General features: G+C 41.7%; 1 protein-coding gene across 3 annotated transcripts in view; it reads right to left on the reverse strand.

The window, feature by feature from the left end:
* Window positions 1–18396, reverse strand: part of Trip4 (thyroid hormone receptor interactor 4) — a 74001-nt gene that overhangs the window by 4635 nt on the left and 50970 nt on the right. For all 3 annotated transcript variants that reach the window (XM_040740272.1, XM_040740271.1, XM_040740269.1), the window contains one exon: window positions 1623–1725. In XM_040740272.1, the coding sequence (XP_040596206.1) occupies window positions 1623–1725 (103 nt within the window). The remainder of the gene's footprint in view (window positions 1–1622; window positions 1726–18396) is intronic.

The raw sequence follows: 18396 nt of genomic DNA on the forward strand, positions 1-18396 counted from the left end.
CAGGAGAGGGCACCAGATCTCATTACGGATGGTTGTGAGCCACCATGTGGTTGCTGGGAATTGAACTCAGGACCTCTAGAAGAGCAGTCAGTGCTCTTAACCGCTGAGCCATCTCTCCAGCCCCTCAAAAATTCTTTTATTGCTGGGTGGCGGAGGTGCATGCCTTTAATCCCAGCACGCAGGAGGCAGAGGGGCAGGTGGATCTCTGTGAGTTCGAGGCCAGACTGGTCTACAGAGTGAGTTCCAGGACAGTCAGGACTACACATAGAAACCCTGTCTTGAGAAACCTAAAAATAAAAACAAATTCTTTTATCAATTGAGCTGCTTAAGAAAGCCAGACTATTGTCAGCAATCTGTGAAGTCTTAACAATCCAGGACCTTTTATATCTGTAACATCTAACAAAATGACTATTACGAGCAACAACTTTTAAGCCAACTAGGGTTAAGAAAACAAAGAGTTTAGTCTTCTTAAATGAAGGGACATACAGTATGGCAACCTTAAGCCTTGTCTTTTATTTTACATTGTATATATGTGTACATATATGTATTGTGTTTGCTTGGAGCATGCATGCCCATGTAACACTGTACTTGTAGTCAGGGGAGATCTTGCAGGACTCATTTTTTCAAAACAAAATAAAATAAAACAAAACATATCAAGTCATGTGTAACAAATGGGAAAGAATTTACAAAAGGAAAGGTATTATTAAATCATGATTCCTATAAGTATCATAGAGATTTTCATGTGTTTTACAGTTGGAGAGATGGCTCAGTGATTAAAAGTACTGGCTGTTCTTCCAGAAGACCCAGGTTCAATATCCAGGACTCACATGGTAAAACTTACAACTGTCTCTAACTCCAGTTCCAAAGGCTCCAACATCCTCACATAGCCACATATGCAGACAAGACACCAATGCATATAAAATAAAAATAAATCTTAAACAAATAAAAGTAACTTTTTTTCCGAGACAGGGTTTCTCTGTGGCTTTGGAGGCTGTCCTAGAACTAGCTCTTGTAGACCAGGCTGATCTCGAACTCACAGAGATCCACCTGCCTCTGCCTCCCGTGAGCTGGGATTAAAGGCTTGTGTCACCACTGCCTGGCCTTTTCTTTTGTTTTTTGTTTTTTGTTTGTTTGTTTGTTTGTTTTGTTTGAAACAAGCTTTCACTGTAACAGCACAGGCTGCTGTGGAAATCTCTATGTAGTATGATAACCATGAACTTCTGATTCTCAAGCTTCTACCTCCCTAGTGTTGAGATTAATGTTATGTGCTATACCACACCCAGGTAACAATTAGCTATTTTTTGTAGTGTTCTGTTTTAGGACAGCTATCTTCAAATTTATAATCCTCCTGCCCCAGCCTTCAAAATGCTGAGATTACAGACTTGAAATATCATGCCTAGTTCACTGATCAATTACATGTATACATGCATATGTATACATACATACATACGTATGTACGTACGTACGTGTATGTGTGTGTGTGTATTTGTATTTGTTTTTTGAGACAGTTTTTGTTATTTGTGAGCTGGCAGAAGACAACAAAGCTTACTACAACAGTGTATTTTCAAATTTAGGCAAGTAAGATGCAAGAGAGAATGAGATCATCAAAGATGGTGACTTACAGATTTTAGGATTTCCTTTAATAGGAAACTTCACAACCATTTCCTGGGGATTTTTGCAGATGAAAACAAATGGAGAATCAGACTCTTGAGTGATGTCCGGGAACTGAAAGATAAAAAAATTCAGACTAGTTGGGACGAATTTGTCATTTTAAAGAGATCAAGGAACAGCCCAGATTTTATCTCAATTCTGATGACAGTGCTCTCCAGTTCATAGACCAGAAGGGCTATGCTCAACAACAACACAACTCCAGCTTTCTGCAGGTTTTATCACGGTATACACAATCTTTTGCCTGCAATCTCTGGCTTCTTATATGGAATCAGCTTCCTAAACAAAGGATGTTTGACATTCCTCCAGGATGATGGGAAATGACCATTCTTTTAACACAGTCTTTTTTTCTTTTTCTTTTTTTTTCTTTTTTGGTTTTACAAGACAAGGTTTCTCTGTATTGTTTTGGAGGCTGTCGGTCCAGCCTGGCCTCGAACTCACAGAGTAACACAGACAGTCTAAAGAGTCTAGGGTCTCACTGGGTGGTGGTGGCGGCAGCAGCAGCAGCGGTAGCGGCAGCGGCGGTGGCAGCGCACGCCTTTAATCCCAGCACTCGGGAGGCAGATCTCTGTGAGTTCGAGGCTGGGCTGGACAGACAGCCTCCAAAACAATACAGAGAAACCCTGTCTCGTAAAACCAAAAAAAAAAAAAAAAAAAGAGTCTAAGGTCTCTTGGAATGTTGGATAGCACCCTAGCTTCAACTCAATGGATGCCATGGAAGACTTTAGGAAATTCTGTCAGAAACAGTACTCATAACCATTTTCTAAGGTGAAAGAAGATGATTCATTCTGAAATCCATGAGCATGTAAAGACTGTTCAGCTGGATGCATTCCAGAACTGCATTCCAGAAAGGCAAGTGATAACACAAAACAAATTTCCATGAATAATAAGAGTGAATAATAAGACATGGAACCCAAGACTATGCTAGCTACATAATGACAGGTTAGAAAACCATTATAGAGCCGGGCGTTGGTGGCGCACGCCTTTAATCCCAGCACTCGGGAGGCAGAGGCAGGCGGATCTCTGTGAGTTCGAAGCCAGCCTGGTCTACAGAGCGAGTTCCAGGACAGCCTCCAAAGCCACAGAGAAACCCTGTATCGAAAAAACCAAAAAAAAAAAAAAAAAAAAAAAAAGAAAACCATTATAGATCAGCAGAAAAGTTCTCTAGAAATGCCCAAACAATCTGATGTTTCATTGTTTCATATCTTAGGATATCTAGCCTATAACATGTATGATAAATGATTGACAGGCATCTGGATCAGACTTAATTACCAGAGACGTTCTTTTTCCAGTAACTACTGTCAAAAACAGAACTCACCCATTAAGATCTATTCTCTCAGGCCAGGCAGGGGTGGCATGTGTCTTTAATGCCAGCACTTGGGAGGCAGAGGCAGGTGGATCTCTGTGAGTTTGAGGCCAGCCTGGTCTATAGAGTGAGTTCCAGGATGGCCAGGGTTGTTACACAGAGAAACCTTGTTTGGAAACGAAACAAAACAAAAACAAAAAAGTAACTGAAAAAAATTGGGGCCAGAGAGATGGCTCAGTGGTTAAGAACACTAGCTACTCTTCCAGAGGTCCTGAGTTCAATTCCAAGCAACCACATGATGGCTAACAACCATCTGTAATGCGACCTGGTGCCCTCTTCTGACTTAGGGGGATACATGCAGGCAGAACACTATATATATAATAAAGAAATAAATCTTAAACTATTCTCTCAGAATCTAAACGTCTAGATCTAAGAAACTTGCCAAGCCAAACATGAACTGTAGTCCCAATACTTAAGTTAATGGAGGTAAGAGGAGGTGGCATTCAAGGCCAGCATTGGCTACATGGTGAGTTTGAGAACAGTCTATGCTACATAAGACTATGACAAACAAAACAAAAACAATGACAATAAACAAAAAAAGAAAGGACTGGGGAAGCAGGCATGTGGGTATAAATCCTTAATCCCAGCACTCAGAAGGCAGAGAGACAGGCTGGTCTCTGTGAGTTTGAGGGCACCATGTTCTTCTACACAGTGAGTTCTAGGCTAGTCAGGATTGCATAATGAGATTCTGTCTAAATAATAAAAAAAAGCAAGATAAATCCTGATAGTTCAAATTAGACAGTGGTTTCAGAGAAAAATAATAAAGAAGCAGAAAATTCAAATGTGTCTATAATTGGTGGAAGTATAAGTACTTAAATTTCTTTATTTATTACACTGTCCAATATGCTGTGGCTAAATCAAAAAGAATTTTCCAAATGTTTGGTCTGCCCATATACCATGGCCTTCAGTGAGGCAGATGTAGTGTGTATCCTGATGAAATGTGCACTTAATATCAAGTATCAACCATAAAAGTCATATTCATAAACAACATGAAAATGTTCACAGTAGAGGAGCTGGGAGGATGGATCAGAAGACACACTGAGGGGAGTGGAGGTGAAGATCCAACCAGCCAAGTGAAATCAATGAGCTGCAGGTTCCTCTAAAAAAGGTTGAAGAGGCGTTAAAGAAGGCAGTCAGTATGGGTAGGCCCAGGGACACATTCCTGTGTGTAGTGGCATCCTGCTTTGTCAGTGAACCTGTGACTTGTTCTTGCCTTCCACCTTGTTTCAGGGGCAGAGTCTCTCTTGTCATTCCTATCGCTGAACTGCAGTCACAGGTTTCTTCACTCTTCTCACATTAGCAATGCTGAAGATGTGACTGTAGATGGTGAGCCGTCACATCTGGCTTTTGTGTGGTGATGGAATTCAGGGGATCATGACTGCATCACAAGCCTCAACCCACTGAACCACCTCCCTGACACCTGTACTGATTTCTTTGTTTGCTTGTTTGTTTAAGTTTTTTGAGACAGGGTCTCTCTTCATAGCCCTGGTTGTCCTGGAACTCACTATGTAGACCAGGCTGGCCTCCAACTCACAGAGATCCATCTGTTTCTGTGAGTACTAGTACTGTGTGTACCACAATACCCAGCTATTCTTAATCTATTATGGAATTATTCCTGTAAAGGTCACTGCTAACTTCTATGTTGCTAACTTAAATGATCAGTTCTTGGTTTTCATCTTAAATATACCATCTTAGATCAGGCAGTGGTAGCTCACACCTTTATTCCCAGCACTTGGGACACAGAGGCAGAGAGATCTCTGAGTTTGAGGCCAGCCTAATCTACAGAGCGAGTCCCAGAACAGACAGAGCTATAAAGAAAAACCAGGTCATGAAGAAAAATGATATTATCTTGGAGAATTTGACAGGCTGCCTCTGCCTCCCAAATAAGTGCTGGGATTAAATTAGGGATATGATACCACACCTGAATAGCTAATTTATCTAATGTATATACCTTTATGGTGTTAAGGATCAAGCCCCAAAACTCCCATATGGTAAGCAAATACTCGAGCACTGAACTATATCTCTAGTCTGGCAGCAATTTCTATATTTTTTGAGACAGGGTTTCTCTGTATTGTTTTGAAGGCTGTCCTGGAACTTGCTCTGTAGATCAGGCTGGCCTGGAACTCACAGAGATCTGCCTGCCTCTGCCTCTCGAGTGCTGGGATTAATGGTGTGCACCACCAACACCCGGCTTGTTTCCAATCCTTGAAACGCTGCAGAGTAGCAGAGATCTTCCCCTGCATTTAGTCTTGTTGCTCTTTTTCAGTCTGAGTAATAGAAATCTATCTGTAAAGGTTTTCTATGGTCCTGGAAATGCAAATCAGAACCACAAGGAAGATTGCTCAGTAGGGAACAGCATATACTGCTAAGCCTAATGCCCTGAGTTTGATCCCTGGTACACATATAGTAGGAGAGGACTGACTCCGGCAAGTTGTTCTGACCTTCATGCATGCATTGTAACATATGCCACACCACGTGCACACATAAAAAAATTAACTTATATTTCAGAAATATACATATATTTAAGGGATACACCCCACACACACACCCCACACTCACACCCCACACACACATATTTAAAGCACAAAAACACACACAAAAACCAAACAAAAAACCACATGAGATACCATTTCATACTCACTAGGATGGCTACACGTGACAAAAGCATAAAACAAAGAAAGGTATGAAGGAGCTAGAACCCTTCTGCAGTGCAGGTGTAAATGCAAAGTGGTACAGCCACAGTGGAAAATGTTTGTAAACTCCTCAAAAGGCTCAGCAGAGAATTATCATTATCCCCAGCAACCAGAAAAAGAAATGAAAAGAATCTCAAACAGGTATTTGGACACTTATGTTCAAAGCAACATTGTCTAACCACCCAGCTACAGCTGAATAAACAATTGAAAAATCTACCTACATCAGAGAATTTTTCAGTCTGAGAGAGGAAATTCTGAAACATTCTACAATATGGGCAAACCATGGAAACATGGTAAATGTAATAAGCAAGACACAAAAAGACTCATGACTCTACTTAAATAAACTGCTTAGAATAGGCAAATTCACATGGATAGAAAGTATCAATAGGGGCCAGCCAGGCAGGCAGCTAAGAGTGTTAAAAGCACTTAACCAAGCAAACACACAAAGGTAGAAGAAGCTGGGTGTGGTGGCTCAAGCCTTTAACACCAGCACTTGAAGACAGAGGCAGATGAATTTCTGAGTTCAAGGCTTACCGAATTTACATAGGCTCTCATGGTCACTCTCTCTCTCTCCCTCTCTCTAAGGTAAGAAACTTACCAAATGTCCTCTGACCTCCACACATGCACCATGACCTTCATGCTTGTGTGTACGAAAGCACACATGGTGGAGGGAAGGGGAGTAGCTAGACAGATATGACCCAGGTTTGGTTCCCAGAACCCACAAAGCAGCCCACAAATGCCTGTAACTCTAATTCTAGGGGATCCAACACCCTCTTTTAACTTCTGTAGGCTCAGCTGGGCGGTGGTGGCGCATGCCTTTAATCCCAGCACTCGGGAGGCAGAGGCAGGCGGATCTCTGTGAGCCGAGGCCAGGCTGGACCAACAGCCTCCAAAACAATACAGAGAAACCCTGTCTCGAAAAACCAAGAAAAGAAAAAAAGAAAAAAAAACCACTTCTGTAGGCTCCTATACACATGGTGCACATACATACACTCATGCATATACATACATATAAAATTAAAAATAGTTTTTAAAATGAAAATAAGTAAAATAGAGGTTACCAGGGACTGAGATGAGGGAAGAAGGAATAATTATTGAATAGGTACAGAGTCTGTGATTAGGATTATAGGAAAGTTCTCGAGATGGGTAGTGATGGTGACTATGCATCGCTAAGAATATAGTTGCTGTCATAGTACTGCAACACTTAAATATGCTTAAACTGGAAAAGTCTATCTTATACAAGGTTTATCACAATAAAAATAAAATTTTAAAAATTAAGGTTGGGCCGGGCGTTGGTGGCGCATGCCTTTAATCCCAGCACTCGGGAGGCAGAGGCAGGCGGATCTCTGTCAGTTGGAGGCCAGCCTGGTCTACAGAGCTAGTTCCAGGACAGCCTCCAAAACAATACAGAGAAACCCTGTCTCGTAAAACCAAAAAGAAAAAGAAAAAGAAAATTAAGGTTGAGGCTGGAGAGTTGGGTTAGGGGTTAAGAGCACTTCACTCTTTCAGAGGGTTAGAATCCAGCTCCCAAGCCGGGCGTTGGTGGCGCATGCCTTTAATCCCAGAACTAGGGAGGCAGAGGCAGGCAGATCTCTGTGAGTTCGAGGCCAGCCTGCCTGGTCTACAAAGTGAGTTCCAGGACAGCCTCCAAAGCTACAGAGAAACCTTGTCTCGAAAAACCAAAAAAAAAAAAAAAAAAAAAAAGAATCCAGCTCCCAGCACCTACATCAGGCAGTTCAACTGCCTGTAACTCCAATTCAGGGGATCTGATGCCCTCTTCTGGCCTCTGTGGGCATAAGCACACATAAGCACACATAAGCACACACACACACACACACACACACACACACACACACACACACAAAATAAAACTTTTTGAAAAATTAGGGTGAGTTTCTTTTCCAGGTTTGATGCTTGTATGCTGTACTTGTTGGTTTGAAGTAAGAGTTTCATAAATTTGAGGTCAGTTTGGGGTACATAGCAGAAACCTCAAGAAACAAAAACAAAAACAAAAACAAGGCGTTCATTCTATCCATCTGTCTATTTATCAGGCCAAGTCATTAGAAAACCCTATCAACTATAGCTACAAAATATGCCCAGCACTTCATTTTTGTCTCACTATACTGCCCTGACCTTGAACTCAGAATTCCCTGTCACTGCCTTGCCAGTTCTGGGGTTACAAGCATTGGCCACTATGCCTGATTTCTATGCAGGTACTAGAGATCCAATCTAAGGTCCACATGCTTGTGGTGGTATCTTGATGTACAAATAAGGCCTGTCTGAAGATCACAGGATGGAGCTTGCCACTAGCAAGATATCACCACACATGTTTGTACAGCAAGTGTTTTATCCACTTAGTTTACTCTCCTGCCCCACTTAACAGTTTTTATGAGGAGCTAGACATATGGCTCAATGGCCAAGAGAGCCTACTGCTCTTCCATAGGAGCCAAGATTGGTTCACAGCACCCACACCGGGTAGCTCACAATTGTATGTAACTCTAGATCCAAGGTATCTGATGTCCCTCTTCTGACCTCTGTAGGCACCTGCACACACATGACATATACTCACACAGACATACACACATACATATAAATTAAAAAGACAGGCAGTGAGGTAGCATCTTGCCTTGTCAGTGAATTTGTATTAGTGGCCAAACCCCTTTGGGCCTGGCTTCAGGATGTGACTGCTTGTTGTGTGGGCCTCTAATCCCAGCTACTGGGGAGGTTGAGACAGAAAGCACAAGGTCAGAGAGAGCTTGGGCACTTACTGAGACTGTCAAAACAGAAAGTGGAAAAAAGCAGGGCTGAGGATACAGGTTCAAAGGTGATTACTCAGCATGCACAATAGCTTTAGTTTAGTGCCCAGCACTGTGGAGGAATAAAGAGGGGTTTGTAACTTTGGTCTGAAATTTACAAAGATGAAAATGCAGCAGGTTCAGTAAGAATAAATTAAAAGGGAAATGAAGAACACAAATAAGCTCGAATGTCACATCCTGTTTAGTGAAATGCTAGATTAAAGGTCATCCATAAAGCATAATAAACAGGTCAGGAAACATGAGCATAAATCAAGGAATGATGCAAATTTGGCCAAAGTCTCTGGCAGGTGCTTTTGTCTCTGTCTATAGAGACAAGTTCCAGCCTGAGGAGTAGTGGAGGTGTGCCTATCTTTCTTTCATGCATCATAACTTTCCAGCCTGAGGAGTAGTGGAGGTGTGCCTATCTTTCTTTCATGCATCATAACTTTCGTGGCTGTCTAACACAAGAGATAATGAACTGCCAATCAGCTATTTCTTCTCCTCTCAGGGGAAATCGTTTGCCAGCCATTTAGAAAACATTTCTTTTGTCATTTTCATAACAGGGAGGAGAAGGTTAGTACTTTTTGGTAACTACTACTGATTTAGAGCCAAATAAAGATTTCTGCTCAACTATGCAAGCCCGCACTTAGTCCTCATATTAAAATGATCAATAGCTCCTTAATTATGTCACTCTTCCCAACAAATCCCCAAGTAAATTCTATACACAGTGTGGGGGGGGCAGGGGTGGTGATTGTAACAGGGCCTTGTGCATCCTGGCCGAGCACTCTACCACTGAGTTCCAGCTCTATCCCATGACTTACAAATCTTTTACCTGTCTCCCCAGGGCAAACAGTCAAGAAACCATTCACTGACAAGAACATACATTTGCTGTAGGTTTTCTGGGTTTAAACTCTGGGGAAAGTATACAATATATGAAATCAGGCTCTGAAATCCAATTAGCTGAAAACTGATTCCAAGACTGAGGTGAGGACAAACAAAAGACAGGCATCTGGTAAACATGGCGGCCACAATTGTGCACAGCAGGTCTAAAGAAGCACACCTGTAAGCGACTGTGCTTTGGGTTAAACACTGCAGGTGTTGGGAGCCGCTACAATCAAGACGGATTTTATATGTGTATGAAACTATTAAAAAATAAATAAAAGACAGTTTTCAAAGTACTTCTCATTTACATTTTCCTTCAAAGCAACTCATGGAACCAGAGATGGGTTGGCAATTCCAAAACTATATACAGGCTAACACAGAAATAGCCTGAGCAACACAGCAAGGCCAGGCATAGAAGCAAATGCCTTCAATACCAACATGTGAAGGTGGACGCAGAAGCATAAGAAATTCATGGGCTGGGGAGATTGAAGAGATGGCTCAGTGTTTAAGAGCACTGAATGCGGGGCTGGAGAGATGGCTCAGAGGTTAAGAGCACTGACTGCTCTTCCAGAGGTCTGAGTTCAATTCCCAGCAACCACATGATGGCAATAATTAATTCTTCTTCTCTTTTGCTTCATTAATACATATTGAATATATGTTTATATAGTATTCTGAATAATAAGTCACTAGGATAACACAGAAGACTGGATGACAAACCAAGATGACAACGTGAACAGAGTGTAAGAAAGGAAGCTACAAGTCCTTCTAGATCAAGCAGCTCCAGCTCCCTAAGCCATGGTTTGGTAGGGTAAAATTAACATATTACATGAATGTTTGCTTCTACCAACACCAGGCCTATTGCACGTTTTCCTCTCTAGTCCAATTCTGCTGGTATTATCATGAAATAGATCTTTATATATCCCTGCCCTGGACTGCAACAGTCTTCCCACCTTCAGAATCTTTCCAATCCACCTTCCCACATTGCAGCCAAAGAGTTTTCCTCAGGCAGGGCTCTTTATCACCTTATTGCTTCATATAAACTTTCAAAATACTCCTCCACATTTCCCAGCTCACTAGAGATCTTTCCTCTGGGCTCTGTCTACCATCTGACCACCACCTACTTTCCCATCTTGTTTGCTGCTTCCTCTTCACTCACATTGTCCAACAGATAGGCTTGTCACACTAGCCACACAGACCCTGACTTCCTACCTGTGCCTTTGCTTCCACTATCTTCTCATTGTGGAATACGCTTTTCTACCAACTAAGGAAGACAACTTCAACAGCAAAACCTCAATTTTATCATCTTTTTGCTGACATTATGTAAGTTACTCGAAGTTTTAAGTTCATCTTTGAAAGAAGAGCAATGATACTTCGTTTGGAATTGTTTTGTTGTCGTTTTTGTTTTATTCTACTTTAAGTGCATGGCTGCTTTGCCTGCAGGTATGTCTATGCACCACTGCAGGCAGTACCCATAGAGGTCAGAGATTTTGGATACCCTGGGACAGGAGTTACCATGTAGGTGTTGGGAACTAAACCCAAGTCTCCTAGAAGAGCAGCCAGTGCTCTTAACCAGAGTCATCTCTCCAATATCTTCTTTTGTTTTTGACACAGGATCTCACTGTATATACCTGATGGTAAAGAACTGCTTTATAGGCCTTGAACTTACTGAGATTCATCTATTTCTGCCTCTCAAGTGCTGGGATTAAAAGTGTGTGCTACCACACCTGTGTCAATTTGTTGTGAGGTTTAGAAAATAACATACATATACATAATAAGTGAAGCACATATTCAATGATTGACAGTGATAGCTTTTTATTATTCTCCAAAGTGAATGCAAAGATATGGAATGGCTTTCAACTAGAAATTATACTTCTGTCCTTTAAGACTTGAAAGGTAGTCTCCCCACCATCTTGTCCTCTTCTCCTCCCACCCCTCCCAAACTCCCAGGCTTGAATTTGCAATCCTTCAATCCTCTTGCCTCAGCCTGAAGAATGTTGGTATTGCAGGCAGGCATGCACTTTGGCTTAAGAGTTATCTTGGGTAGGGGGTATATTCAGTGGTTAAGTGCTTGAGGCTCTGGCTTTAATCCTAGCACCACAGAAAACACAAAACATACCAATCTTCACTTTTTGATTGTTAACACAATTCTCTAGTGACCATTCATGCATCCAAGGACAGAAGCTACACCTGATTTATCTTGTTTTCTTCAATATCTACAATGGTATCTGACTTACACCAGCACCCAAATATTTACTGATGGATGAATATCACATAAGAAAATCTTTTTTCTTTCACTTTTGTTTTTTGGGTTTTTTTTTTTTTTTTTTTTTTTTTTTGGTTTTTGAGACAGGGTACTGTTTTGGAGGCTGTTGGTCCAGCCTGGCCTCGAACTCACAGAGATCCGCCTGCCTCTGCCTCCCTTGTTTTGTTTTTTTAAGACAGGGTCTCTCTATGTAGCCTTGGCTGGCCTGGACCTCACTATGTAGACCAGGCCGGGAACACATACAGATCTACTTGCCACTGACTCCTGAGTTCTGGTGTGCCACCACCGCCCAGCATCCTTAAACCATTTTTTTTCTTTCCTTTTTTTTTTAAAGATTTATTTATTTTGTTATGTATACAGTTTTCTGTCTGTATGCATGCATGCTAGAAGAGGAACCAGATCTCATTATAGATGGCTGTGAGTCACCACATGGTTTCTGGGAATTGAACTCAGGACCTCTGGAAGAGCAGTCAGTGCTCTTAACCTCTGAGCCATCTCTCCAGCATCCTTAAACCATTTTCAAGTGAATACTTGATATCCAAAGTTCAAGCAACAATAACAGTATGTTCTGACCACTACAAACTCTAATGAATGTTCTAGTTTTCTTAAACATTCTGATTAGACATTCTCTACCTCACTCAAATGTGATTTCTTAAAGAAGTGCTTGGAGGGCAGCTGGTTGCTAACAACACAGCGTTTCCTTTTTTGTTGTGTTGCAAATAACAGCCCTCATGGTCTCTTATGAATATTCTGAGGTATATGCATAGGCAAATTTTGTCAGTAGAACTAACAGACTGATAGGACAGTGTCACCCATAGGACTCTGCACTGAGTCATATCCTATCCCATCAGACTTTATTTTATTCAATTTTTTTTTTTAGTTAATGAGACTATGCAGCCCAGGTGAGTATGAAATTCAGCGCTCTTCCTGCCTCAGACTCCTGGAGTACTAGCATGCACCACCACTCCCTCCTTACTTTCCTCATAGATTTAAAAACAGAATTAGGGATTTGGCATTTTCAAGGCTAAGGCTGGGTTTGAATGTTAAACATTACTTCCTTCAAGTTCTAATTTCTTCCTTCTTAGATCGAGAAGACCCATCAGTGACAGACAGAAGCTGGGGATATCCACACAAAGGGAGATCTCAATTTTCCAGACATCTGTGCCATCTAGATCTTGTTTGTTTTTTGAGATAGGGTTTCTCTGTGTAGCCTTGGCTGTCCAGGAACTTGATCAGTAAGTAAGTAGACCAGGATGGCCTTGAACTCAGAGATCTGCTTGCCTGTACTTTCTGAGTGCTGGGATTGAAGGTGCACTACCACCTCCTGGTGCTTAGATAATCTTAAAGTTGATGGAAGACATATTCTTCTCTCTATTGGTGTAAACTACGAGAGAACAGGACCCAGCAGAACTGTCTCAGCGTAGTTCTTGGAAGATAGGATCTGGTCTGCTATTAAAAAACCTTCACATCAAATAAGCTAACAGAAAGCTGGCACAAGAGGAATGGGTTCTGTTGAGAAGAAATAGAATAATCAATGACCTTGGAGATTTCAGACAGATCTGAATTTCTTTTGAAGGCAGAGATATAAATAGCACAAACAATACAGACCCTTAAAAACAAAGGCCAACAACACAACTCCGTCTGAAAACTTGTTAGGTCTGGAGAACTGCTCAAAACCACAGCTGCTAATGGTTATGGATTTGGCAATCAAAATGTCTTTGTTAAAAAAAAGTTTTAACTGCCTCACTGTTGAGGTTACAAACCACAGCCTGGATGCATTGTTGCAGTCAACATCCTCCCTGCTGTTTTTGAGAGCTTACATCTGCTGCTGGCAGATAAAACGCTGGCAAACAGCAGGAGCTCCTTCCAGGGGAACACTGGAGAAGCTCTGAGGAGATGGCTCTCATCTACCTACCCTTCCCAGTCACCCTGCAGCCTTTTCTATAGACTCCTTCCTGGTCTAGCTTCCTCCCCTGCCATTACTCAGAGAAGGGTTGAAGGTCTAGTGGGATTTTTTTTTCCCCTGGCACAAATTAGCCATGCTGGTTAAACTTACCTTAAAAAGATAAAGTAAGCCTGTTACAGCACATACTTTTTTAAAGGCCATTTAGTGTGTGGTGCACTTGATTTTAAAAGCACTATGATGTAAAAAAACCAAAAAAAACAAAACAAAACAAAACAAAACACTATGAAACAAATCTTTTCTATTCTTATTCTTTTTAGAGAACTAAGTGATCACACTATGCCAAAAAATAGTAAGGGCTTAATATATTTTAATTTATCAAAAACTGTCCAAGAATATGAGGTCAGAAATAAATGACCAAGTTTCTTTGGGGGAGGGAAAATATAAGCAACAGCATGCTGAAGAAAAATGTGGTCCAAGTCAAATAGGAGGTTAGTTTCAGCTGACATAAAGATTGTTAGCACCACAGTTTTTCAAGAAAATGTGACTCAGCTGGTTAATAAGCATCCATGTTGAGATGGTGAAGACACAGGTTAGAAACAGCAAGAACTGAATAGTTCTTGCTCAGTAAGATGACCTTACATCCTAAATTGTTCAGCTCTGTAGTATGAAAACAAGCAATGAGTATGCGTGAGGGGGGACAGGAAAGTAACTCAGCGGTAGAGCACTTGTCCATGTGCAAGGTCCTGGATCTGATTACTAACACTGCTGCAGGGAGGAAAATGCATTTTATCTACCTCTCAGAGACCCTTAACTTGTACTTGCATATTAAAGGCACTGAGAAACTCTAAACAAATTTGTTTAATCCAAAGATGATTCCCAGATGTTCGTTAATTTCAGGAAACACCTAATGAAGTACTTTGTGAAATCCTAGTACAGGACTTCTCCCAAATACCAACTCATTCATTTAAAAACAAGAATTAGGCTAAGAGTGGTAGAGCACTTGCCTAGAGTGAGCAAGGCCCTGGGTTTGTTTAGTCACAGTACCATAAATCAAACAAACACTGAGATGACTCAATGGTGAAGTGCTTGCTGCTAAAGCGTGAGGACCTGAGTCTAAGTCCTCAGAATTCATGTAAAGTTAAACACAGAAGCATCTGTAATCCCAGATCTTCTACTGGGGGTGGGGGTGGGAGTGGGGGTGGGGGCAAAAGACAGAAACCATTTCCAAAAGTGACAAGATCCACTGGAGTGGAGAGATGGCTCAGTGGTTAAAAGAGCTTCCTACTCTTACAGAGGCCTTAAGTTTGACGACTAGCACTCAAGTTAGGTGGCTCACAACTATAACTTCAACTCCTAGGAACTCTGACACCTCTGGATTCATAACTTACAAGTGCATACAACCATCTGAACATACACATAGGCATAATTAAAAAAATAAGGCAGGGATGGTGCATGCTTTTAATCTCAGCACTTAAGGGGCAGGAAAAGAGAGTTCAAGGCTACACAGAGAGTAGTTTACACAGAGAGTTCCAGGCCAGCCAGAGCTACATAGTGAGGCCCTGTCTCAAATAAAAACAAAAAACAAAATTAGGCTGTTAACTACTCTGAATATATTCATATGATATTCTCAAACACAGAAAGTAATGGAGAAAGCCAGAGAAAACCTGATGGCCATGAGAAAAGGGTATGAAGTTTCAATGTTCCATGAAACCTACCAACTCCTAGCATTTAGGTGTGAGTTCATGGCATACGTAAGGAGAGTTGCCAGGCTCTCCATCATGGAACATGCAGGAGGATTCTGGCATTTCTTCATACTGTCCCAGCAACTTCAGTTACATTACACACAATAAATCAAAGCTCAAGGAGAGGCATCATGCTGACCTGAAGAAACAGTATCCTTGAGAAAATAATTTGTTAATTAGATTTCCAACCACAGAAACCCTCCAAATACCCCACATATTAAGATTATAGTTTTCAATGTTCTAGTTTGAATTTTAAAAATGTCCCTAACAGGCTCATATGGTTGGGCATGTGGTCCCCAGCTGCTGGTGTTATTTTGGGATATTGTGGTGGCCTGGATGGTGGAGATGGATCACTGAAGGGGGCCTTTGAGGGCTATAGCCCTAATCGTGGACCTTGCCTCTCTGCTTCATATCTGCCAAGCTGTGAGAAGCAGCAGGTGCCAGCTTCCGTCACCTACTGGACATCGCCTGCCATGCCGTTCCCTCTGTGCCCTCTGACACCACAAATCCATCTTCTCTCCTTTAAGGTTGCTTCTGTCGGGTATGGTATCATAACAAACAGAAAAGAAACTAATACACTTATTTTCATAGCAGAAAGGGGGGTAGGACACTAAAACAAACAGAGGTGGAAAAGAAGGAAAAGTATAGGTACATGGGCAGGGAGATGAAAGTCTTCATGTTCCTATGCTTAAGGGCAGAACAAAAAAACAGGAGTCAAGGGCTGGAGAGATGGCTCAGCGGTTAAGAGCACTGACTGCTCTTCCAGAGGTCCTGAGTTCAATTCCCAGCAACCACATGGTGGCTCACAACCATCCGTAATGAGATAATGAGATCTGAAGCCCTCTCCTGGCGTGCAGACATATGTAGAGGCAGGATGTTGTATTCATAATAAATAAATAAAATCTTAAAAAAAAAAAAAACAGGAGTCAAGCATTTGTGAGGCTGAAGTAGGAAGACTGCAAGTTCAGGATCAGCCTGGGCTATTATGGTGACACCCTGTCACAAAAACACACCAAGGGCAAAATAAAAATAAACTGGCAAACATATAAAGAAATCTAGGAGGATAAGAATTGATGGCTGAAGTCTGCAGGGGAAGTATTGAGAGGGTTAGGGAGCGAGAAACGGTAAATTTTTTTAAAAATTTGGGAGCTGGTGAGTGGCATCTGACTTTAATCAGCACTCAGGAGGCAGAGGCAGGTGGATCTCTGTGAGTTCAAGAGCAGCCTGGTCTACAGAGTGAGTTCCAGGACAGAGAGCTACATAGTGAGATACTGTCTTGGGAGGGAGAGAAGGATGCAGGGAGGGAGGGAAGGAGGAGGGAGCAGGGACAGAGGGAAGAAGGAGGAGGGAGGGAGGGAGGAAATGAACAAAGGGAAAGGAAGGAAGGAAAGAGAGAGAGAGAGAAAGAAAGGAGAGATAGAAAGAAAAAGAGAAAGAGAAAAAAGGAAGGAAGGAAGGAGGAAAAAAGGAAGGAAACAGGCTATTTGGGAGACTGGAGATATAGCTTAGTGTTGGAGTATTTGACTAGAATTCATGAAGCCCTGGGTTCACCCAGCACAGCAAGAAAAAAAAAAAGGCAAACATCTAGAAAAATGAATTTACTAAGTAAAACTAAGTTGAAATACATCTTTTTATGTACAGTAGCAGAAGCCCAAATGCTTAAAGTAACTGCTCAAAGAACAGGAAAAAAGTCTGTAAGACCTTTTCTATTTCAAGGATGGATTTGACCGTTTTTTTTTTTTTGTTGCTAGTCTGAGCCCAAACACGACATTTGAGGAATTTCCCAATGAAGTTAAAGTTCTTTGGTGCCCCCTAATGTTCAAAATGTGTTTGAGTCAAGTCAGTTGAGAGATTTTTTTTTTTTTTTTTTTTTTTTTTGGCTTTTCGAGGCAGGGTTTCTCTGTATTGTTTTGGAGGCTGTCCTGGAATTCGCTTTGTAGACCAGGCTGGCTTCGAACTCACAGAGACCCGCCTGCCTCTGCCTCCAGATTAAAGGTGTGTGCCACCAATGCCCGGCTGAGATTTTTTTTTTTAATTTGTACACACATACCCCAACATGGCACAAATTAAACCAAGTTCAAATACACTTGCCTATCATGAGTTCAATGGTCTGAAAGAAAGGCTTCTGGATAAACCAAAACAGATTATTCACACCTACTATCCAATCAAAATGAAAATCAATATTTTAGAGTTTCTTCGTTAAAAGAATTTTTGCTTTTTTGGGGGGGTGTTCAAGACAGGTGTCTCTGTACCTTTGGAGGCTGTCCTGGAACTTGTTCAGTAGACCAGGCTGGCCTCAACGAACTCAGAGATCTACCTGCCTCTGCCTCCCGGGTGCTGGGATTAAAGGTATGTACCACCACTGCCTGGGTTGCTTTGTTTTTTGAGACAAAGCCTCACTTTGTAGCCCTGGCTGATCTGGTACTAGCTATGTAGACCATGCTGGCCTCCAACTGACAGAAATCTGCCTGCCACTGCCTCCCAAGTGCTGGGATAAAGGTGTACACCATCGGCACAACCTGAAAAGCAAAGCTTAAAGAAAGGTGAAGACCTTACACTTCCTTCCCTGGACTGTGGTGAAGTGACAGCTAGTTTTCAGAAATGTAGGCATGGTGCTTCCCCATACACTAGAAACCACGTAATCTCTAAGTGATTCTGTTTCTGACATATTCATAAAGCAGAGACAGGTGGATCTCTGTGAGTTCGAGGCCAGTCTGGTCTACAGACAAGTTTCAGGATGGGCTCCAAAGCTACAGAGAAATTCTGTCTTAATAACAAAACAAAAAACCCATTCTCCTGGAGCTGGAGGTGATGGTTGCACACCTGTATCTCAGCACTCTAGAGGCAGAGGCAGAGGATATGGCTCACAACAAAACAAAGCAGAATGTGACACAAAGGACTCTCAGGGAGGCAGAAAAGGTAGGGCCATGAATTTGAAACCAGCCTGAGCTGTGCCACAAGTCTCTCAAAAAAGAAAGAGGGGAGTTAAAGAGAAAAAGAGAGAGAGAAAGAAAGACCTTTCTTCTTGTAAATCCCTAGCACGTTACTGACTTCAGAATAGCCTGTTATGAGGACCTAGAA

This window comes from Mesocricetus auratus, unplaced genomic scaffold (assembly GCF_017639785.1).
Source record: "Mesocricetus auratus isolate SY011 unplaced genomic scaffold, BCM_Maur_2.0 Super-Scaffold_100691, whole genome shotgun sequence".
Classification (NCBI taxonomy): domain Eukaryota; kingdom Metazoa; phylum Chordata; class Mammalia; order Rodentia; family Cricetidae; genus Mesocricetus; species Mesocricetus auratus.